At 37.3% G+C, this 24820-nt stretch overlaps 1 protein-coding gene across 10 annotated transcripts in view; it reads left to right on the top strand.

Annotated features, from left to right (window-relative positions):
- The window catches only part of TTLL5 (tubulin tyrosine ligase like 5), a 257649-nt gene that overhangs the window by 77877 nt on the left and 154952 nt on the right, over window positions 1–24820 (top strand). For all 10 annotated transcript variants that reach the window (XM_080661710.1, XM_080661713.1, XM_080661711.1 and 7 more), the window contains 6 exons: window positions 6365–6478; window positions 6751–6842; window positions 9683–9745; window positions 14644–14682; window positions 20958–21112; window positions 22028–22334. In XM_080661710.1, the coding sequence (XP_080517836.1) occupies window positions 6365–6478; window positions 6751–6842; window positions 9683–9745; window positions 14644–14682; window positions 20958–21112; window positions 22028–22334 (770 nt within the window). The remainder of the gene's footprint in view (window positions 1–6364; window positions 6479–6750; window positions 6843–9682; window positions 9746–14643; window positions 14683–20957; window positions 21113–22027; window positions 22335–24820) is intronic.

Genomic DNA, 24820 nt, shown 5'->3' with positions numbered 1-24820 from the left:
TATCTGGTGGGTTGTTTTTTTTTAAATATTCATTTATCTATAGTTATGTTTTTCACATTTGCTGTTATCCACAAATGCAAATAAATGATTTTATTTATTTATTTATTTATCCATCCTCCCAGGCATTACTGAAGATTCTAAATAATGCCTAAGACCCATTTTGGAAATCACTTCCTAACTTGATTCACTGCTATTTACTAGTATCTTATCCTACAGTTTCGTCTTTTAACTGTTTTCAGTTTTTGTTGTATTTTATTCATTGTATCATGACATTAAGCCCTAATTGGACATATAATTTTGAACAAAAATGTTATGGAATTTTTACAAATGCCTCTGTAAAATTCAAAGGCATTAAATCTATTTGCTATATTCCCTTTTTTTAGGTAATTTTGTCCTAAAAAAAAAAAATAAAGCATGTTTTTATATAAAGCAGTCTCCATGCTTCTATATTTCATGAACCCATTAAATTAAATGCTTATGGATTTTTTTTCTTTAATACTTGTCCCATTATTTTACTAGGGATTCAAGTTAGACTGACGAGGCAGTGGTCACCAGGAGCATACTTATATATTTTTGAAGATTGGTACCTTACTTGTTTTTTCTAATTCTTTGGTACCTCCTCAGTTCTTCATGATTTTTCAAACATAATTGTAAGTGGGTTTGGTAAGTTTTTTGTTTGTTTTTAAAGCCAGTTCCTTTAATAAGAAGATGCATGTCTCTCAGACTTGCAGACTTACAGTTATTCCCAATTTCCAGATGCTGCATCTCTCTTTTTTATTGTAACACAAACATACTTACTTACTGTTTTTTCTTTCCACTAATATTGAAGGATACTTCTGGTTGTCATTACATTTAAAGCTTTTCAATTAGCCATTTTTTTGTCTATTTCCCCCCAGATATATTCGCATTTAGCCCTTTTTGTTCATGTTCTTCAATTTGATAGAATTAACTCATTTTGTTTTTAAACTTGATTTTACCTTTTATTTTCTAGATGGCAAGACACATCACAAATAAACTGAACTATTTCTAGTTCATTTGCTTTTAACACAGAATTCTAAACTTGGTAGAACAGCACCGGACACTTTTATTCTTTGATGTGTTCTCTGTCAAACAGATTTTACTTTTGTCCCTCAATTGTGATGTCTTTTAGAATACCGCACCTTTTTTTTTTTTTTTTAATATATTTTATTGATATTTTACAGAGAGGAAAGGAGAGGGATAGAAAGCCAGAAACATCGATGAGAGAGAAACATCGATCAGCTGCCTCCTGCACACCTCCCACTGGGGATGTGCCCGCAACCAAGGTACATGCCCTTGACCAGAATCGAACCCGGGACCCTTCAGTCCGCAGGCCGACGCTCTATCCACTGAGCCAAACCGGTTTCGGCTGCACCTTTTTTCATAGTCAACGTTTTGTCCAGTTCTTCTCATTGTAGGTGGTACTTGCCATCTTTCTTTAGGCTGAGAATCAAATTTTCTGATTCAATATCTGTTTCTTACTGCTTTTAGTGGGACAGGTGGTTCTTTGTCTTAGTAATTTCACATTCTCAGTTAGTTCTTCCCCAGTAATAAAGGTTAGATGTGTAAAGGTTTCTTTGGTATATTTTGCAACTGTAAGTTGTACTAATGATTTAACATCTTTGATACATGTTGCATGGCAGAATTCTTACCAAGATGGTATTTGGCAGTTTAAGGTCTATCTGAGCACCCAGTAGTTTAAATTATGTGTCATCTAGCCAGAGACAGTGGTTCTCTGCAAGTTTAGAGTGCTTTATTTCCCTCGTTCATTCAGTCACTCCATTGGAATATGTGGCTTTAGTCTGTCTACCACCCAGCGAATGTAGCTGAGCTGATATGCCCAAAGCCAAAGCTACAGAATGGCTTGCATTTGGACTGTTTTGCTCTTGTTCGTGGTGGCCTTCCTCATTGGTCAATTCCTTTTATTTTTTTTATAACTGCTTTTAATCTCCAGGTATGTTTCCTTGGCACTCACAAGCATCTCTTCTTCCCGCTCCTCCCTCCTCCTTTTCTTTCACCTCTTCCTCCAGTCTCCCCTTTTCTCACTGCCTTTTCTCTCACCTGTGTCTATAATTTAGGTCATATTCCTTAGTAGTTCATTTCATTAACAAATATTGGTAGGATTTAACCAATGGTCTGGGATAGTAATGTGTTGTTGTTTACATATAAGCACATTTCTCTATAAACCAGTACAGTAGATACTATGTTGATTTTAAAAATTCTCTCTAATCTCAAATTTTTTGGAAAGCTGGAGATTGGCAAAATTACTTTTGACTTTCTAGTAGCTTCTTCAAAGACATTGGAAACCTGGGTGGAGTTTTAGAGAAGCATTTGAGATACCTAGACTTTAGTAGGTACAATCTTTCACTCTTCTCTTTCTCTAAGCCTTTTTAATAGTTTAGATGAAAATAAATAAGGAGTATTTTTGACATCTTTTTGCAGCCTGGTGATATTTGCTGCAATAAAAGAGTAAAGCTGTCAGCTTTGTGGGAATTAACAACTGGGACATTCATTTAACAAGCACCATTAGCCCTCAGACCCTTTCTCTTTCACACCTCCCAAATACCCCAGCCAGGAGCACCTGCCTGAATTTCTATGTGTCCCACCCAGAGAGTCCACAAAAATGCTCACAGTAGCCAGAGTTACAGTTGTGAGCTGTGAGTAGCAAGAGAGCAGTTGTGAATGTGTATGGGAGACAACTCTGTGACAGAGACTGGCAGAGAAGGATAAGAGTTTTGGGATGCTAATTCACTGTTGATGGGAACAGGTTTAGATTAGTAGAGGAAAGCTGCAGTATCATTATAATCCCAATCTCCAGAATATCATTCTATTAGGAAGCAGTCCCACAAAGGTACAGATTAGGTCCTAGAGCCCTGGCTGGGTAGTTCAGTTGGTTAGAGCATCATATTGATATGCCAGTCAGGGCACATACGAGAATCAACCAATGAATGCATCAATAAGTGGAACAGCAAATCAATATGTCTATCTGTCACTCTCTCTTTTCTTTCTCTCTCTCTCTCTTCCCTATCCCCTCCTCTTCCTCTCTCTAAAAATCAGTAAATAAAAAAAAAATAAGTCATTTTTTGAAAATTAGGTCCTAGAAAAGCAAATATATATATGAGCAACAAAAACAAGCAAAAACAAAAATTGGAGGTGCTCATTAGATGTTATTCAATAGTGGTTTGATCCATGTTCTTAATAAATAAGATCCTGTGTTTCTTAAAACTATCCTAGTAAGTAATAACTATTAAAATATTTTTATTAACCTTTTAAGATAGATTTTAGTTTATCAGCACTTTTAAATAACATTCTTTCTAGTCTACAATGCTTCATCTTTATGACATCATTTAAATATATGCTTGCTTCATATTCTCTTCTTCATAATTTCAGAGGACTTTAAGGTACTCTTAAATAGTGTGAGGTGATGAGGTAACTTGATTTTGGAGGAGTCAATGCCTGTGGCTTTCTGATCAGAGTCATGCTGTACATGTGAAGTAGATGAGTATTTTTAGCAAACAGTGTGTGAAAATGAGAAAAGTCCTGAAAGCATCCATTAATATTTTGGCTTTTACAAATTATTCACTAAATAGGCATTCACACTTTAGAGATGTTTTGTAATGATTACATTATTTATATTAATTCCCTTTCTAAATCTTTAAACTTTCCCCTTGATTCCTCTTTCATCCCAACACATAGTATTTAATGTATTCCCAGAGATTCGAAGAGAATTAAAATTTTTCCCAAACTCTTCTATAACGTTTTATTCTAACCATGATTGATCTGTGTGTCAGCACATTCATTCATTTATTTGTTCAACAAATATTTATTTACATTCTTCTCTGTGCTGAGTACCACAGGCAAAGCTAAACTGATAAAGTCCCTGCCTTCACATGTTGCTTATATCTGCTAATTTCATGATTTTTCCTTTATATAGATGTCTCATCATGGAGTTAGTTACCTGTCAGAAAATCTGTTGTTTTTTTTAAATTTTATTTAAAAAAATTTTTTTTATATATATATATATTTTTTTTAATTTATTTTTTATTAAGGTATTATATGTGTATATATCTTACCATTGCCCCCCCACCCCACTCCCATACATGCCCTCACCCCCCAATGTTTTGCATCCGTTGGTTATTCTTATATGCATGCATATAAGTCCTTCGGTTGATCTCTTATTTCCCCCAACTCTCCCTAACCTTCCCGCTGTAATTTGACAGTCTGTTTGATGCTTTACTGCCTCTGTATCTATCTTTTTGTTCATCATGTTTTTTATTATCCAAAAATAAGTGAGATCATGTGGTATTTTTCTTTCATTGACTGGCTTATTTCACTTAGCATAATGTTCTCCAATTCCATCCAGGTTGCTACAAATGGTAAGAATTCCTTCTTTTTTATGGCAGCATAGTATTCCATTGTGTAGATGTACCATAGTTTTCTGATCCAGTCATCTGCTGACAGCCACCTAGGCTGTTTCGAAATCTTAGCTATTGTAAATTGTGCTGCTATGAACATAGGGGTGCATATATTCTTTCTGATTGGTGTTTCTAGTTTCTTAGGATATATTCCTAAGAGTGGGATTACAGGGTCAAATGGGAGTTCCATTTAAATATATTTTTATTGATTTCAGAGAGGAAAGGAAAAGGATAGAGAGATAGAAACATCAATGATGAGAAAGAATCATTGATCGGCTGCCTCCTGCATGCCCTCTCCTGGGGATTGAGCCCACAAAACCCAGGCATGTGCCCTGGCCGGGAATTGAACCTGGGACCCTTCAGTCCGCAGGCTGACACTCTATCCACTGAGCCAAACCAGCAAGGGCAGAAAATCTGTTTTTTTTATAACTCCCATACTAGCTTTGAAGATTAGTATATATCAGTCTCCTTTGTATCCAAAGGTAAAACCATTCATGGTTTTTTGTATACAGGGATGTATTAGTCAGCTTGGGCTGCTATAACAAAATAACCATAGACTGTGTGGCTTAAAACACAGAAATGTATTTCTCACAGCTTTGGAGGCTAAAAAGTGCAAGATGAAGGTTCTGGCAAGGTAGGTTTTAGTCTGAGGCCTCTCTTGGCCTGTAGGTGGCCAACATCTCACTGTGTGTTTACATGACCTCTTTACTGTGTATGCTTGGTGGGAGGGGGAGGTAGAGAGACACCTCTCTGGTGTCTCTTAAGGGCATTAATTCCATCTGACCAGGACCTCATCCTCCTGACCTCACCTAACCCTCATTCCCAAAAGCCCCACCTCTAAACACCATCACAATGGAGATTAAGGCTTCAACATATGAATTTGAAGGGACGCAAAATTCAGTCCATAACAGTGAGTATTGCTAGAAAGGTCAAAAGTTAGTTACCAAAATGCCTTTTCATAGATAGTCTACACACAAAGAGAAAAATAAATGCAGGAATAGCTTCTGACAAATGGGATTCTTCTCTCTGGACAAAGTTACTTCTAGGAATTCAGAAAGTCAATTTACATCCACATTTCTTGAATTATTTCATATTTTCCCTACTTGGCAGATTTGTCTTATGTCTTTTCATCTGTTTCAATAATAATCTATTCTCATGCTTTATACTATCTGACTTCCCGTTTTATATTTTTCTGTTCACTTAACATCAAAGTCACTTAAAACTTTAGTTCTCAAACGACATTCCTAATCATCCTTCAGAAGGGGAAATAGTACAGATCATTTTGGGGGGTCTGTGGTGAGCATGGCACATTTACTTGCTCTTGCAGAGAGCCCAGGGCAGTCGTCCAAGATTCAGGTCTCTTAAAGTCCAGCATCCTGAGTATTTCTCAAGTTGTACTCTTTCAGTCATAGTTCTTTTATGTGTCTCTCATGACTCTAATCTCGTCATTTTCCCCTTCAAGTTCTAAAACATCCCACCACCCAACTTTTTCATCTGTGATATTTGCTCCTTGGTTTCCTGTCTTATGTCTCAGTTCTAATTCTTCTTCCCCAGTGCTGAAAAGAGTATAGTTACTGAAATAAATGCACACTTAATTTTATACTGAGGTTTTCCCCAGACTTTTTCCATATTCTTGAAAATATTAAATGTATTCTAAAACAAGATTAGGAGTACTAGCTTAGAAAGACACATGCACATCCTTTTTTTTTTCTGCTTATCTCTCAACCCATAGTACTTTCCTACTCTTCTGTTTTCTCTTCTTGCCTTTGAGTTTACTAGCTTTCATCTCTTCCCCAGGGTTTTGAAAATGGGCTTTGGATTTGAGCTTACACATATTCGGAAAGATAATGAGGTTGAGGAACTGAATAGAGGGAATGAAGAAAGGTAATAAAATGTTTTTTTCGTTTGTTTTTGTTTTCCTTTCTTTTTAGCGTTCCCGTCCACTCTCTGCCAGTGATGCGGAGATGAAAAACCTTGTGGGCTCAGCCCGGGAGAAGGTGCCGGCGAAACTAGGTGGTTCTGTGCTTGGTCTGTCAATGGAGGAGGTGAGATAACTCTGTTTCAGGCTTTTGTGGTTCAGAGAAAATTAGTGAGTTATTCATAATATTCATGACCAGCTCCTATCTTATATTGAAAAATGTAAGATTCAAGAAGGGGGAATTTTTTTTCCCCAAAAAACAGCATCTTAAATGTAATTAATTTTTCCCTCATGCTTCTTTCATATTCTTGGATCATAACTCTTTTCTTCTGTCCTATAACCACATGAATTCCAGTTTTCAAAATAGATAGTAATTTTATTTCATTTTCCTCCATGTAGATCAGAGTTTTACGGAGGGTGAAGGAAGAGAATGATCGGAGAGGTGGATTTATTCGGATATTCCCTACATCAGAGACATGGGAAATATACGGGTGAGGTGACTGCCCTTTTTTTTTTTAATCTATACCTTAAGTCCACACAATTGGATTAATTGTGACACAGTGTCATCATTGCTCCCCACATGGTGCTTTTCTGACTTTGTTTATTTATTTATAAGGATATGAATATCACCAACCCAAGCACTAGAGCATTAACAATAATTTAATCTACGTGTGCATCACTCCTCTTTTTTTAATCCCCTGCCTCTCTCCTAACTAGCCTCCTAACTCAGGATTGGACACTCATAGGTTTTGTGCTTATCATTACCTTGATTTGGAAAAACAAATGTTTTATCATCTATATGTGTGCCTAAGCAATATATTGTTTATTTGTAGTCATTGAGATCTGGTTTACATACAATAAAATGCATCCATTTTAAGTGTACAGTTTGATGATCAGTTTTAACAAATATAAACACAAGTTAAACCACCGCCATCACCACAATCAAGATACAGAATATTTCTGTCACCTTCAGAAGTCCCCTTCTACCTCTTAATAGTCAGTCCCCCATTACCTCAAGTCTCAGACATCTGCTGATCTGCTGTATGTCACTCTAGTTTTTCTAGAATTTCATATAAATGGAATCATACAGTATGTGCTCTTTGATGTCAGGATGCTTTTGTTTAGTGCACTGTTTTTGAGATTTATTCATGTTGTTGTTTAAAGTAATAGTTATGTCCTTATTATTGTTAAGTACTGTGTCAGTATATGAATATACCACAATTGGTTTATCCTTTGAGCTGTTGTGGAGCATTTGGGTTGTATCCAGTTTGGGGCTGTTATGGAGAAAGATGCTATGATGTTCATGTACAAGTCCCTGTATGGATCTATGATTGTGTTTCTTTTGGATAAATACATAGGAATGGAATAGGTGGGTCATTTGGTAAGGGATAAAGGATAATAGTACCATTGTACCAGTATAAACGTCTGAGTGTTCTAGTTATTCCCCATCGTTGGTAACACTTGTTATTGTCAGGCTTTTACTTTTAGACATTCTAGAGTAGCATATCTCTATGGTTTTAACTTGCTCTTCTATGGATAATGATATTGAGCATTCATATTCTGTTGACCATTTGGGTATCTTATTTTTCCGTTTTAAATTTAGGATTTTTATCTTCTTTTAAAATACATTTTTATTTATTTCAGAGAGTAAGGGAGAGGGAGAGAGAGGTAGAGGCATCAATAATGACAGAGAATCATTGATTAGCTGCCTCCTGCATGCCCCCCACTGGGGATCAAGACCACAACCCGGGCATGTGCCCTTGACCAGACTCTACCCCGGGATCCTTCAGTCCCCAGGCCGACGCTCTATCCACAGAGCCAAACTAGCTAGGGCGGATTTTTATCTTTTTATTATTGTGTTATGAAGGACTTTTGATATAAGCCCTTTCTCAGATATTTATATTGTGAATATTTTCTTCAAGTCTGTGGCTAGCTTTTTCGCTTTTGTAACAGTGGCTTTTAAAGAACAGAAGTTTTAAATTTCAGTGAAGTCCAGTTGTTCAAATTTTTATTAATACATATTTATTGAGTATTAACCAAGTATTAATATTTGCCTGGTACTTTGGGAATGTAAAACAAATATTATATGGGAACCCTGCTCTTTGAGAATTAACTGTAAGATTATGGAGAAATTCTGTATATATATGATAAAAATAGCTCAGGTTTTTATAGCTCTATGTAATTATAATGTACTTAAGCACATCATTGTTTTTTTCATTTTAATGATGAGGAAAGTAAGGCTCAGTAATGTGACTTGTTTGTGATCTCACAGTGGGACTTGATTCAGGGATTCTGACTCCAGATTCTACTTTTGTCCTGCTTCGTCATGCTGCTTTCCGAGAAGAACAACTTTACTCTCTGAGAGCATATGACAGGTCCCTCAGATATACATTAAAGGGCAGGGTAGTTCAGACAAAGGCACCTCTGTAGACTTGGAGCAGTCATATCAAGAAGGCTCCCTGCCGCAGGGTGGACTTGAGCTACTTTTGGAGAATAGGTTATGAATTTTTCCAGACAGAGGCAAAAGGATCAGTGGGAGGTGTGGTGTGAGAGGATCTTAAGGAGACTTGCCTGGCTCTACTGCAGGATCCATGTTGGGGTACTGTGTGGACAAAGTGTGGTATAGATTATCCAACTTTTGAAAACTTGGAAGAGAAAGTGTATGCCTCCAGCAATAGGCATCAAGGAGCCACTGAAAGCTCTTGAGGAATTTCTTGATTGAAACAATCTTCCATCCACATTTTCATGTTTTTGCATCCCCCATTTCCAGCTTCATTTGACTTCCCTCAGCTAGATACGATTTTTTTGGTGGTGGTGTTGTTTTCATTTTCAGTTTTATTTTCTGAATTTAGTATATCACCTTTAGTAATCCAAGAAATCCTGCTTTTATTTCTTATTTTCTAAATTAAGCCCTCTATTCCTTTTATTATATTTGCTGCTACTCTAGTATTTTATCATTTAAAAAATATTTTTGTTGATTTCAGAGAGGAAGGGAGAGGGAGAGAGAGATAGAAACATCAATGATGAGAGAGAATAATTGATCAGCTGCCTCCTGCACAGCCCACACTGGATATCAAGCCTGCAACCCAGGCATGTGCCCTGACTGGGAATTGAACCGTGACCTCCTGGTTCATAAGTCGACTCTCAACTACTGAGCCATGCAGGCTGGGCTATTTTATCATTTTAATTTGAGCAACTGCCTCCTCCTTTGCCACTTTAGAAACAGTACATTAATAACCTGCTACTTCTGTACTTGATTCCTGGTTTTATTTCTATATTTTCTATTTTCAGTAAGTTTAAGAAATAACCAGTTTCTTTCTTTGTCTTTTAGGTCCTACCTTGAACACAAAACCTCCATGAACTATATGCTGGCAACACGTCTCTTCCCGGACAGGTGAGGATTTGCTATTCTTATAAATTTGGTAGGACTAGATCACAAAATTAGGGAATAGAACATACAATGAAAGAAAAAGAGCTCCATAAAAGTCTTTGTGTAAAAGCTTTTGATAGAAAGGGCCTTGCAGAAAATACAATATAATAGCTCATTTTTCCAGAATTCATTCACTCTCAGCACTTTGTAACATTTCCAGAGGCTAAGATGTTAAACTAATCAAGCTGCCTTTATGTAGAGTGGGGAATATGTGCTTATCTTCTAACAAATATGCCTTTTTGTTAATCTATTAACCAAATGTCTAGCACTTCAGTGTTTTAGAATATAAAACAAATATTAGATGGGATTAAAGCATAAAGATCTGTAATTTTAAAGATCTTTTTATTTTAAAAGTTAAACCATAAAGATCTTTAAACAAACTTAGCAGATGCCCTAAACCAGTGGTTGGCAAACTGCGGCTCGCGAGCCATATACAGCTCGTGAGCCGCGGTTTGCCGCTCTGTTGACTAATGAGTTTGCCGACCACTGCCCTAAACTTTATTCTTTTTAAAGGAAGGCCCTTATTCAGTGCCTTTTTACTTTAGACACAATTTTAGCAGACATGATCATCTGTTTTTCCAGACCAGAAGAGATTAGAATGGTCAGATTAGAAAAGGTGGAGGGGAGGTAATTCACAAAATAAATACACTGAGAATTGTAAGAAATGACAACTGATAACCTTAATACAAGGGAAAATAGGGGGAAATGATGGAAAACAGACATTGGAATTCAAATAGCATTGCAATCAGAGACTGCTCAGTCCCACATATTTTTCTTGCCCCTGAGACATAGCTGCATTATAGTGCAGTTCAGTAATTGACTATCAAAATAAGGTACTTTAGTTATTTAGAGAAACCTATATTCAATTCAGTGTCCTTTTTGCAGGACTCTTTTTTTTTAATCCTGGCCCGAGGACATTTTTCCATTGATTTTTAGAGAGAGTGGGAGAGAGGAAAAGACAGAGAGAAACATCGATTTGAGAGAAACACATTGATTGGTTTGCAGGATTCTTAAACTAGATGCCCATATTTCAGCTCTTTCTTGCAATTTCATGATCTGTTATCAGAAAATATATGGGATTTGCAATTTCTCTCTAACTTTATGGTTATTACCATGATTAACGAATTACACTGTGCAACTTCTAATGAAAGAAATCTTCAGATTTACTTAGAAAAGATAGAAGCTTGGTTTTTCTATGAGGCTGCCCTGTCTTTACAGTTCATATGTGTTACTTTGATTTTTAGTGGATGAGTGCGTTCAGTCTGAAGATTTAAGTCTTTCAACTGTAGGAAATATACTAGTACCTCTCATCTGGCCTTTTCTCTCCGTGTGGAACTTCTGTTAGGTGAATTTTGGATCTTTTGCTATTTCCTCCCTAGTTCTTTACTTTTTACTCATACTTTTGATCTCATTATTTCTTAGATTTAAATTCTGGGAGACTTCTTGAGCTTTGTCTCCTAAAATTCTAAATAAATCTAAACAACTTCAGCCTTACCTGTTTTGTTATTTAAGACCAGCACGGAAGAGGGTTGTTCATTTTTTTTTTTTTAATTTGTCAAGTATGATTTTAATATCAAAGAACTATTTTTGCTTTCTGACTAGTTTTCATAGTTTATGGATGTAATATCTTTTCACATCTCTTTGACTTTTTTTTTAAGAGCAGTTTATTGATTTTTAGAGAAAGAGTAAGGGAGAGGGAGAGAGAGAAAGAATCATCGATGGGAGAGTCCACCATTGATTGGTTGCCTCCTGCATGCCCCTTTCTAGGGATCAAGCCCGCAAACTGGGCATGTGCCTTGACTGTGAATCTAACTGGCAACCTCCTGGTGCACAGGACTATGCCCAACCAACTGAGCCACACTAGCCAGGGCTCTTTGATATTCTTAATTAGTTTGTTTAGTGTTCTTTTCTGTTTGTATTACATTTAATTCTTCTGGATTAGTTCTGTCTGTTCATGTCATTCTTTCTAGTTTATACGGTTATATTTCCTCAAATATTTGATGATCTTTGATTTCCAGTCATATTTATACGTAATGGACTGTTTGCTTAGGATAGGCGGCTACAGGAGCTTCCTCACGGGTGTATTGGTCTATTTCTGAACTGATGTGGACGCTGGGCTTGTGTCTAGGTCCTTTCATATTAGGGCTTCCCATGAGGGAGGAGGAGGGCGGAGCACCACAATAGTCAAAATTAGGAAACGTTCTGCTAGGGGTAGCATACAATTAAAAAGTTTAAAATGTAACATGTGCTTTTTAATTAACATATTCAATAACAAGACCTAGCAGTGGGTCTCATAACCACCATAATTTCAAAAGTATGGTAAGTGTTGGCAATATTTTGAGACACCTCTTAACAACTCTAAAGTAATATGAAAACAGATGTTACTTCCTTGGGTAATGAAATCACAGTACTACCACTGAGGATGGTTTCCTGCATGTATATGAAGGAAATGCTAAGTTTAGTTAATATTTTTTCTATCTATTCCCTGAATTCTTTCTTCAGGCCCCAGTTAACATTCTGCATTCTAAAAACTTGGATTAAAAAAACCTGAATTTCCCTGTTTTGCAAAGAAAGGCCCTCATGATCTACTCTTGACAGCCTTTACAGTCTAATCTTCACTTCTCCATATAACCAATGGCCAACCAGACCACATCTATGTGCTCTTTTATGCCTCCTTATCTTTACATACTCACTGTACCTCAGAATGACCTTTAGTCCATCCCTAACTTCTTTTTCTAACTATGTTCTTCATCCTCTTAACCAGGAGAGGTTCTTTATCCCTCAGTTTGATTTAAATTCCCATATCTATAATAATCTATAATAATAAAAGCATAATATGCTAATTAGACCGGATAGCCAAACAACCTTCCAGACGTCGTTCTGGACGAAGCCACAGCAGGGGGGGCTGAGGCAGAGGCAGTTAGGGGCGATAAGGCAGGCAGGTGAGTGGTTAGGGGTGATCAGGCAGGCAGGCGAGTGGTGAGGGGCGATCAGGCAGGCAGGCAGGCAGGAGAACGGTTAGGAGCCAGTGGTCCCAGATTGTGAGAGGTATGTCTGACTGACGGTTTAGGCCCGATCCCCTGAGGCAGTCAGACATCCCCCAAGGGGTCCTGGATTGCGAGAGGGTGCAGGCCGGGCTGAGGGACACACACATACACACAAACACACACAAACTCACACACACACACACACATGAATGAATTTTTTGTTCAGGACCTCTAATTATATTATAATTGTCTGTTTTCTAACTAGTCTGTCTACTTTATAAGTTGACTGTTATGAGTAAGTACTTTGTTATGTTCATCTTTTGTCAGTATCAAGAATCTACTCCATGGTAGGCTCACATACAAAAACATGCTTTGGAAAAAATTGAAGGATTGAAATTGTATTTATTGCAAGCCCTAACATCTTACAATAAGTCTCTTCTCTTTTATTTGAATTGATGTATTTCCTCTTGCAGATTCCATTGTATTACTGTCAGAACTACTTTCAAACAAATTCTCTAATCATTTCTTATAGGTTAATTTTGTTGCTTTCCTGCCCTCCACTCCTCTCTCATCTACCCACCCTGCCCTGGCAAATAGTATCTTACATACTTTCATACATTATGATAGTATTTTTAACCCTTTCATATTAATAACACCTGGGGATCTTGTAAACTGTGTTTATCTCCTGGCCCCACCCCCGAACTCTGAAATACTAGTATTTACTGAAAAGCTACGTAAGTGATGGTAATGTGAAGCAATGATTGCAAATTGTGGAAAAAACCATTACATGATGGAAAAGTTAAAATAATCTTGAGACTTTCTGATGACAGTAGGACAATATGAGAACGTTAGCATGAATAGAAAACATGGGAAGGAAAAGAAAAAACATTTTGGTGAAGACAAACTTTTCACTTGATTTTTTTATAGATAGAAAATCTTGATATTGATTGCATTTGTGTCTTAAAAACCCACACAATACCAAAGGTTACACATTGTGTAATTCCATTTATATAACATTTTGAAATGATACAATTTTAGAATAAAGAACAGATTAAAGGGAGCCTGAGGTGAGGTAAGCAGTGTGTTGTCATGAAAGAGCAACACGGGATCCTTATGGTGATGGAATTGTTCAGTATCTTGCCTGGCAATTGGGTACATGAACTTGCACAGTGATAAAATTGTATTGAGCTACATATACACATTTACAAATGAGTACAAGTAAAACGGGGGAAATTTAAGAAAAGAGTGTTAGGTGAAAGGAAATTGAATGAGGAGAAAATCTTTTAAAGGAAAAAACAAAAGCCAATTTAACATGAATGGTATTCACCTCCTTTGGTTAGAGCCCAACAAGGGATGGAGAGCAAGCATCTTTTGTGGAAAATCTATTTCTCTTGAGCAGCTCTTTGGACCTCATAGGAATGGAGATTTGTTTCTTTTCCTAATACAGTTCAGTTATAAAGAGTACTGGAGTGTGAAACCTAATCCCTGGGTTCAAAGTTAAGCCTATTAAGCTCTGACCTTGAGCATGTCATAAAATGGTCTTTTTATAACTGGGGCTAATAACCTTCTGCACATGATTGTTGTGAAGAATAATGTGACTTGACTTGTGACTAGATATACACATGCAAGTAATTGTTAGGATTTTTCTCTAGAATTCATTTGTTCTATTCCTTTTGTTTTTTGATCCTCCCTCAAGCTCCAGGTACTCTGTTCTTTTCTGGGCATGTTCTCAGTCATCTCTCTGCTTCTCCCTCAACATGTCTTCCCTGGCATAATTCCATGTTGAATCTCTACAATACAAATTTCAGGTGTGTGTGTGTGAACTCAGAATATCCACAACGTGCTCTAACCCACTTGTCCTTTCTACTTCTGCAGGGGAAACCCAAGAAGAAGCTTATTGACAGGAAGAACACGGTAACTGATTTTTAAAAGTTGAGCAATTTTTTCCATGTGCGTAATATGTGATCATGCACAGACTAAATACGCATGATACTTCATATAACCATTTTCAATTTGGCTCAGCTTGAGTAACATGAAAACGTTTTCTATCGAAACATTATTCTGTAGCAACTTTTTACAAACGAAGTTTGGGATTTATGTGCTTACTTATAACTACAGGTATATCATTTCAACTGATAATAATAGTATTCTTCTTTGGGTATGTAAGAGAGACCAAAATATCAATGAGATTTCAAGACTACTCATGTTAGATTCAAATAAGAGGTTAAGTTTTGTCTTTGACATACCTAGGCATACAGCTCTGCACCTTATGGGACTGAATAGAACTACTTCCAATTTGCCACGAAAGTAAAAATATGCATAATACCCGTGGCTGCTCACTTTGGCAGAGGAGAGAAAGGTCTTAGAGGAAGAGCTGAGGATGGCCTTATCCAACTGAAGATTCCAATTACAGCAAAACTCTTCAACCTAAACTTACACCCTCTGGTTTCAGACATTACATACATCCCCTTTGCTTTATATATCTTTAAAAAGCAAAATGAGAACAATACGAAACATTCTATATCAGTGGTCGCCAACCTTTTGGAACTCATGGACCACTGGTTGGCAACCGCTGTTCTATATCTAGCTTTTGGTTCTACGTTTAAGAATGAAGGTAAACTTGGTCTCTCACTCAAATCTTTTAAAGCATAAATCTAATTTTTCCTTAAAAAAGGAAAACTGCCTATCTGGCATGGCTCAGTGGTTGAGTGTTGACCTATGAACCAGGAGGGCATGGTTCTATTCCTGGTCAGGGCACATGCCTGGGTTTTGGGCTAGATCCTCAGTGTGGGGCATACAGGAGGTAGCTGATCAATGATTCTCTCTCATTATTGATGTTACTATCTCTTTCTCCCTCTCTCTCTCTGAAATCAAAAAAATATTTTTTTAAAAGGAAAACTAATGACTGCCATTTAATTAAAAGAAAACAAGTTTGTAGCTTATTTCCAAATGAAAGTCATACTTAGTTTATAAGTTTTCTCCAGTTTTCAGTCAAGGAATATGCTTCCTAGAGTATATGCTATCAGTTTTGAAATTAGAAAAAGCAAAACAAAAAAGAACAAAAGATAAAATCTTAAACAACAAGAATATTTAAAAATCAGTGAGTTCTGTCCTTTGTTCATTTTTTGCCACTCATTTCATATGGCTTGGCCATCAGTAGGGTTTTTTATGTGGTATAGAGGCATAAGCAAATGAAAGGTGGTGTGACAGACCATATGTTGTATCATGAAACAAGTCTGAATATATTTAAAAGGATTAAAAGCATATAGAGTATTTCCTTGACCACAAGGAGATTAGATATCAGTAACAATAGAAAAAATCTCCAAATATTTAGGAATTAACATATTTCTCCTGGTTCATAGGTTGACACTCAACCACTGAACCACAGCAGCCAGGCTAGATACAGAACTTCTTAAAAGAATATTAAATAGAATCCCTTAGTATGTAAAAAGGCTAATGCATAGGACTAAAGTGAGATTTTTCCCAGTAATACAAAGTTGGTTTGATATTTGAAAATCAGTTAAGACCTGGCCAGGATAGCTCATTTGGTTGGAGCATTGTCCCCATGTGCCAGGGTTGCAGGTTCCGTTCCTGTTCCGTTACATACAAGAATCAACCAGTGGGTGCATAAATGAGTGGAACAACAAATCCATGTTTCTCTCTCTTTCCCTTCTCTCTTTAAAGTCAATAAAATAAAAAAAATTAAAATTAGTCAATATAGTTCATATTAAATAAAAGGAAAAACACCAGGTGATCATTTTATTAGCTGCAAAAAAAATGAGAAGAAGGCATCTGATAAAATTAACACGTTTGTGAGAAAGCTCTTAGCAAATTAGGAATAGAAGGGAACTTTTCAATCTGATAAAGGCCTTCTATGAAAAATCTATTTCTAACATCATACTGAATGGTGAAATATTGAAGACGTACCCCCTATGATTAGCAATAAGGTAAGTAAGATGTCTGCTCTCACCGCATGTATTCCCTTTGTAGTAGAGGTCCTAAGCAGTACAGTAAAGCAAATAAAATAAAATAAAATAAAGTAAAAGGCATATAAATTGGAAAGGAGGAAGTTAAGTGTCTGTATTCTTGGTTAATAGACATCAGGTTACTAGAAAATCCCAAGATATCTACAGAATACAAGAACAAACAAGTATATTTAGCAATATCTTGGGATACAAGATCAATATACTAAAACATTTTTAAATATAGTAGCAGAAAATACTTGGAAAGTGAAATTTAAAATTCTATTTATAATAGCATTTGAAAATATAAAATTCTTAGGGATAAATTTAACAAAATATGTTCAATATTTATACAGATAAAGCTATTAAATATTACTGAAAGAAATTTAAAAAGATCTAAGAAAGTGGAAAGATATACGTGTTCATGGATTAAAAGACATAATATTGTACACATCAATTCTCTTGATATGTACAATTGATATAAATTGATCTAAATATCCAGTGCACTATCCATTATTAATCTAGTAGATTTTGTGTAGAAATTGACCAAATTTTTGTATTTATATGGAAATGCAAAAGACTTAGAATATCCAAGGTAATCTAGGAAAAGATTTAGAGTACCTGACTTACAGAAATTCTATATTGCTATAGTGATCAAAACTGGGGGAAGTCAATCACTGAAACAGAGGAAGAGCCTAGAAATAGACTCATATTTATAATGTAATCTAGTAGGGAAAGGGAACTTTAACAAATGGGGCTAGAACTGGATATCAATATTTTAAAAAATGAAACTCGAGATGATTCATAGGCATAAACATAAAGCTATTACTATAAAACTTCTTGAGGATAATATCTCTGACTTTGGGTTTGGCAAAGTTTTGAGCCATGACACAAAAAGCAATAAACAAAAAAGAAAAAATGAGAAATTTCAGTTTCTCAAAATTAAAAACTTTTATCATAAGATAGTGTTAAGAAAATGACTAGGTGAGCCATCAGAAGGAAGATACGTGAATAACCAATATGCTCATGAAAATGTGCTTAACAACATTAGTTACCAGAGAATTACAAACTAAGTCATGAGATACCACTAAACATCCAGCAGAATGGATAAAATTATATCAAGTCATCATGTATATTTTAATGTCTTACAATTTTATTTATGAATTATACCTCAACTAGAGGTATAATAGAGGCCTGGTGCACGAAGATTCTTGCTAGAATGGGCTTTCCTTTCCCTGGCTGCCGGCACCGCCTTTCCACTCCGGCCCAGCCCCTTTCGCTCAGGCCCCAGAGCCGCCTCTTTCCGCTCCAGCCCCTCCATCCCACGCTGCCAGAGGCCCTGAGAGACCAGGGGTGGGGCAGAACGCCTGTGTCATCACCATGGTGATGATGCAAGCGTCCCACCCCCATCACTCCGTGGTTGAGTATGCAAATTAACCACCATCTTTATTGGGTTAATTTGCATATAACTCCTGATTGGCTGGTGGCGTAGCGGAGGTACAGTCAATTTACATGTTTCTCTATTATTAAGTAAGATAAAACTCAGGGGAGGGGAGAGAATGAGTGACAACATCAAATGGTGAAGATGTGGAGCTAATAATGGAACTCTTATAAATTGTCATTGACAGTAAAACTGGTACAAGCACTTTAGAAAGAGTCTGGCAATTTGTTAGAAAAGCCTAGAAAATTCTACTTGAAATGAGGAAAAAAAAAGAACAACACAGCCCTGACAGGTGTGGCTCAGTGGATAGAGCGTCGGCCTGCGGACTGAAGGGTCCCGGGTTCGATTCTGGTCAAGGGCATGTACCTTGGTTGCGGGCACATCCCCAGTAGGAGGTGTGCAGGAGGCAGCTGATCGATGTTTCTCTCTCATCGATGTTTCTAACTCTCTCTCCCTCTCCCTTCCTCTCTGTAAAAAAAAACAAAACACAAAATGACATACACATATGTTTACAGCAGCTTCATAATATTCCAAAATTGGAAACAACCTAGGGATCTAACAACAGGAGAGCAGGTGAACTGTGGCTTATTCATACAATGGACTAATCCTCAGTAACATGGAGGAATCAGTACTGATACACACACCATGGATGAATCTCAAAAACATGCTGTATGAAAGGAGACTTACACCAAAGAGTTAATACTATATGATTTCATTTTTATGAAGTTCTACAACAGGCAACCTAAATAGGGGATGAAAAAATTTAGAACGGTGTTTTTCATTGGGAGTGTGAGAAAGGGATTGATTGGGAAGGGGCATGAGTACTTTCTGAGGAGATAGTGATATTAGAGTTTGGGTTATGTAACTGTAGGCCTTTGTCAAAACTCATTAAATGGAAATTTAATATTTGGGTATTTCACTGTGTATAGTTTTTAGCTCACACAAAAAAATGCAAAACAATTAATTCTAGGTAATGATATGCATATTGAAGTCTTTAGGAGGGAAGTGCACAGATGCCTGTGTCCAACTTTGAAATGCTTTAAAAATTAAATGGGTTGATGGATGAAGAATGGAAGATTGGATATACATGTGATGAAACAAATACAATAAAATATTCATTGTAGAAACAGCAGTGGGTAAATGGATATTCACTGTACATTGCTTACACTTTTCTGTTCATTTAAATATTTTCATAATAAACAGTTGGCAAAATAAAAGTGGCTAAAAGGTATTACAACTTAATTATAGGGAATTCAACTGTTTATTAATTTGCAAAGTTTTATATGTCAGCTGTGCACTGGGCAGTCTGATAAGCATCACTGATCCAGTGCTCAAAACAAGCATGTTCCTTGCCCTTCTGCTTATCAGGTTCATATTTTCCCAGCATTTCCTACCTCCACACCTTGTACTAGTTAGGATTTATCTGTCTATTCTGGGTTTCTTAGAAGCTAATAGTTACTATTTTAAAATATCAGATTTGTTTTATTTTCTTTATTATTTACTTGGCTAAATGTCTATTTGCACAAATATGTGTATGTGTATACGAGGGAGGGTGGGGCAGTGTTCAGTTGGGACTATCATTTTTAAAGTTCATTAATTTGCTTCCCGTTTCTGCCCTTGGTGTCAGGACCTTCCCTGTTCTTGACTCAATTTTCTCCTCTAAAGAGAAGGCTTCCAAAAGATTTACTATTCTTTTCATCCACCCAGAAATCCCTCCAAGTCCTAAATAGACTAAAAGACACAGCCTTTTCATCGAACTCGGAGACTGAAAGCTTCCAGAGGAATGAAGATGATTCTTTGACCTCAAAGGGAATCCACTTTGATTTCTAGAGAGTTGAAGAGGGCAAGTTCAAAGCTGCCTGCCTTCAGACACTAGCATGGAGACTTCTTTTCTGGCCCAATGACCAAGAACCCTCTTTCTCTTTAGTTATCTCTGCTGCCCTGTACTTTACCTGGTCCTTGTCTGGATTGGATCTGATACCTGTCACTTCTTTAATTTGTGATTTATTTTAATGCCTAATGTAGCTGCTGCCATTTCCTTTCCGCATCCCATTTCCCATTCATGAGCTGATTGAATTTGGCCTTGTCCTACATCTGTGTCAGCCCTTGTCTGTGCCTCTAACTCCTGACCTGTACTCAAACACCTGAAGTGCCCCTGCCCCCTCTCCCCACCTACTCCTGTAATGAAGTAGGTTCTAAGGGAGGAGTTCCTCATGTAGGAATGCTTGAGACTTGGAGTGTCCCAAGGTCCTGGTAACTTTTTACCAAGACCCTTCCCCTGTGAGTCTCGATCAGCTCTACACTACCATATTCATGATTATCAGCTATCCCTCCCCTCATCTCACCTCTGCTATATTTATTAAATATGGTTTAGTCAAAACAATATTTGTATAATTCTAAGTTGTAATGACTAACAAAATAAACACCTCTAGCCACCACCTAGCCTGAGAGTTAAAATGTTACCAGTATCTCCCAGTTGTTCTTAAGGTATAAAGTATTGGGTAGCATTTTCTGATCTCTGCAATAAATAGCCAGTATTACTGAATATCTAAAAATACTTAAACATTGTCTTCAGATATATTTTTGTTCAGAATATTTAACAAATTCAGACAGGCCATTAGGGAAATTTTAATGTAGATTTCAACATTTCAATTCATCTGTCAGACCTTTTAGAATTCATTAGAGTTACTTACCGAGCGTGCCCAGTCTATCACCATTACAGATTTCTGTCAAGCTTAGCCTTAGAATAAAGGAGGGAACTTTCTGAAGGCTTTTTTTCCCCATAGAGTAACTACTGATGGAGCACCGGAATTGAAGGTAGAGAGTATGAATTCAAAAGCGAGGCTGCATGCTGCTCTGTATGAGAGGAAGCTCCTGTCTTTGGAAGTGCGAAAACGTAGACGACGGAGTGGGAAGTTGAGGACGAGGGCAAAGTACCCAGGTACGTGCTGGTGAGCTTTCACCAAAGTCCAGTATCTGACCCTGCCTGACTCATTTAATCAGCTTCTTACTACTCCATGAACCAGAACCGTCCTGATCACATATACTTAGTTTTTTGTATAGTCCTTTTTCTCTGAAACTGGATTTCAAAATGATTATGTTTTTAAATCTTCTATAACATTTGTATTGAACATGTGAAGCACATACATTTAGGTTTTTGCTTGTATTTCAGCATCATATAATATCTGATACTTTAGAAATAGCATTGGCTTAAGTTTAATAGAAGCCTGAGCATTATTGTTGTTTTTTTATGATTAAATATTAAATCCAGTTTATCCATTGACATTGCTGAATGCTGTAAATATTTTAAACATGAACAGACAAAGTGGAACTTCTTTCTCTCCCAGATGCTCCCATATCCATTTGTCACTGACTAATGGACTGATTGACTTTCTTTCTTTTCCTCCTTCCTTCATTTGGTGAGCAGCTGGTTTAGGCACATTAGTCACTGGGGTTTCATTGGTAAATAAAAAAGATTTGGCCTTTGTTCTCATAGGCCTTCCAAGGCAGTGAAGGAGAAGGATAAAGAATAAACATAGGAGAGAAAGCTATTCCCTGCTCTTTGTACCTTCATGAAAGGTGCCCTTCAGAAACCTCTAACACACTCTAAGAGATTTCTAAGATCTTATTTTGCCTTAAGTTGTGAGAGAACCATTGGTATTGTGATGAGAAACATCAACTACTGAAAGTCATTACTAGGCTTTTAGAACATATAAGATTGGAGAGTGGCGTGTGCATGCTATTAATTTGTGTGTTACTTAGTTATGGGTTTTTACTAAAAAGATAAAAGGAAGGTATTGGGAGAGAGGAAATTTTAATCCTTTTTTCAGCAACATTAGTGATTCTTCGCATTTAGTGATTACCCAACAAGCTGAAATGAATGTTAAAACTGAGACAGAGAGTGAAGAGGAGGAAGAAGTTGTATTAGACAATGAAGATGAAGAACCGGAAGCTTCCCAGGAAGAGTTTGCAGGGTCCCTTGGAGAAAATCAAGCCAAATACACTTCCTCATTGAACGCAACGGTAGAAAATTCACCCAAAGAAAATGCCATGAAAGTTTCCGAATGGACTAATAAAGGTGAACACTGCTGCAAAATTGAGACTCAGGAACCAGAGCCTAAATTTAACCTGATGCAGATTCTGCAAGAGAATGGCAATCTTAGGTATGTACCCTTTGTAATTATAATAGTAAAAGTGATAACAGCTAACTTGTAATGTGTACCAGGTGCCGTGCTGGTGGCTTTAGAGCCATTTTCATCTCTTATTTACAGTACTGTGAAGTAATGACTGTGATATGATATTTTTATTCATGAAACTGAGTCTTAGAGAAGTGGCTTGTCCAAGATATAAAGCTATGATACAATTCCAGGTTTCATTGGCCGGACAAATACTTGTTGGGGTTTAGTGTCAGGCACTAAGAACACAAGGAGCTCAAGCAGCTCATGATTCAGTATGGAGACACTTAAAGAGCAGGGGCTATGACCCCAACATGGATTGAGTCCTCTTAGGACACAGTGAAAGGACTGATTGGTCTTGCTTGGGAAGGCTAGAGAGACATTAGGGAGGAGGCAATATTTGAACCAGGCTTTGAATAATGAGTAGGATTTCAGGAGGTTTGGGAGATACCAACTAAGTGTGGAAGTGCTAGTAGAGGAAATAAAGACACAGAGGTGTGATAGAAAATTCATTCAGTCCCTCGACAGTATTTGCTGAACACCTGCTCTTTGCTAGGAATTGTGCTAGGCTGCATAGTATTACAATGGAGAGAGACCATTCAGGCTCCTAGAGCTTACTCTAGTGGGGAAGGCTGACAGTAGACAAAGAGGCAGGGTAATTTAAGGCAGTAGGAGGAGGTGCTATGAAGACGACAAAACAGGGTGTGGTGTTAGTGTGTAATTGGGCAGAGGGTTTCTTTAGATTGGTGTTTGGACATAAAGAGGTAACTTTTGAGGTGAGTCCTGAATGATGAGGAGGAGGTAAGTCATGTGAAGTGGAGTTAAGTCATGGAGAGAAGGATATGGTAAGAAATGAGACAAACAGGAGCCTGGACTTGATTTTTAAATGCTAATTTCTAAGCAGATGAATGATGTGGTCAGATCTTAATTTAGCAAATAAATTCTGATTGCACTGTGGGAGAGTGGTCAGTAAGAGAGGAACTGAATGTAGAGCGGTGAGTTTTGGGGGCTGTTAACAGTAGTCCAGAGCCAGGACGATGAAGGCCTTGACCAGAGCAGTAGCTATAGGAATGGAGAGAATGGGATGGACTTAATGAAATTTGCAAGTTAAAATTGTCAGGGCTTGGTCTCTATAGATGTGAGAACTCCAGAGAGACTGACTTTTCCAAATTTGGCAACTTGGTGATGCCATCAGTCAGTATAAGGAGCATAGGAGTTAGCTTGATGATACAAGTAATGTTTTATTTGGGACACAGTGAGGTGAAAGTGCTCCAGGATGAAGATGTCCAGTAGATAGAAAATATAGCTTTGAAGGTCAGAGTTCAACAGAAATGTATAGTTGATAGTTAACAACTTCAGAGTGGATGTGCTTGTCCAATTCAGTTTAGTTCAGCAAGCATAGACAACCGAAAACGGAAGAGAACTGGGCCCTGGGAAAACCAATGTTTACTAGTAAGGAGACAAGAAATAGCACTTAGAGAGTTAGGCAAAGAACTGGGAGGGTGTGGGATGGTAAAAGCTATAAGAGTTTCAAGCTGTAGAGTGCTTCAGACAGCTCAAGTTAGGATGGAAGTGAAAAGAGATGCCTGCATTTATGACCAGGGATGGATAGAGTGGATAGAAGAGAAATTGTGATTTAAGGAAATAAAAAAGCAATTGTGAACTAACTTTTTCTGAAGATTTGGCAATGAAAGGAAGGTGAGGATGCATGGGAGAGAGCAAGCCAAGAAAAAGGATTTTAAAAGTTTTAACAGGTAGGGATTCTGGAGCTTATTTATAGACTAAGGGAAGGATTTTATGGGCAGAGGATTAGGAATGCAGAAATGGCTATATTGATAGAAAAGGGTCCTAAAGGAAGGTGGCAGAGGCTAGTGGAGGGGTATCTCTTCCTGGAAGTCAGAATGGAAGCACTATGGGATGAATGCAGTGGTTAGAAGTTAAAGGGGAAGGAAGTTTAGGTATTATGCATGCCGGCCTTTATTTTCTAAGTTAGTGGTCAGTCCTTATACTAGTACTGCAGGGGTGGAGAGCGATATCGGGGTTTGGGAAATGGGGGGATAGAGTTAAGGTTTGGAGAATGAGAATAGTTTCATTAGTAAAGAGCACACTGAACTTGGTTAGGAAACCTGGGCTCTGGCTTCAGTGCTTGCCAGCTAGCGGTGTGATCATGGCTTCTCCACGCCTTTTCCTTTTCTGTTAGGCCAGAGAATGGGATTAGACAAGTGTTTTTCAAACTGTGTTTTCTGGAGGGGGAAAATTGAAATAGAACTTTTCAAAACCACTGGTCTATATTTTAAGGTCCTTTCCAGCAATAACATTCTACTTAGCGGTTATGGGTATAATTATTTCTTCATAAATCTTATGGACCTCACTTTCAGCCAGTAAACTTGTAATTGTAGTGTGCATTCATATAAATTAGTGGTTTTCAGACTATTTTCTGGAGTTGCCCATCATTCTATGGGGCATCAGAGTGG

This window comes from Plecotus auritus (assembly GCF_963455305.1).
Source record: "Plecotus auritus genome assembly, chromosome: 1".
NCBI classification, from domain to species: Eukaryota; Metazoa; Chordata; class Mammalia; order Chiroptera; family Vespertilionidae; genus Plecotus; species Plecotus auritus.
The sequence above is the reverse complement of the archived record's forward strand: the minus strand, read 5'-3'. Positions and strand labels throughout refer to the sequence as shown.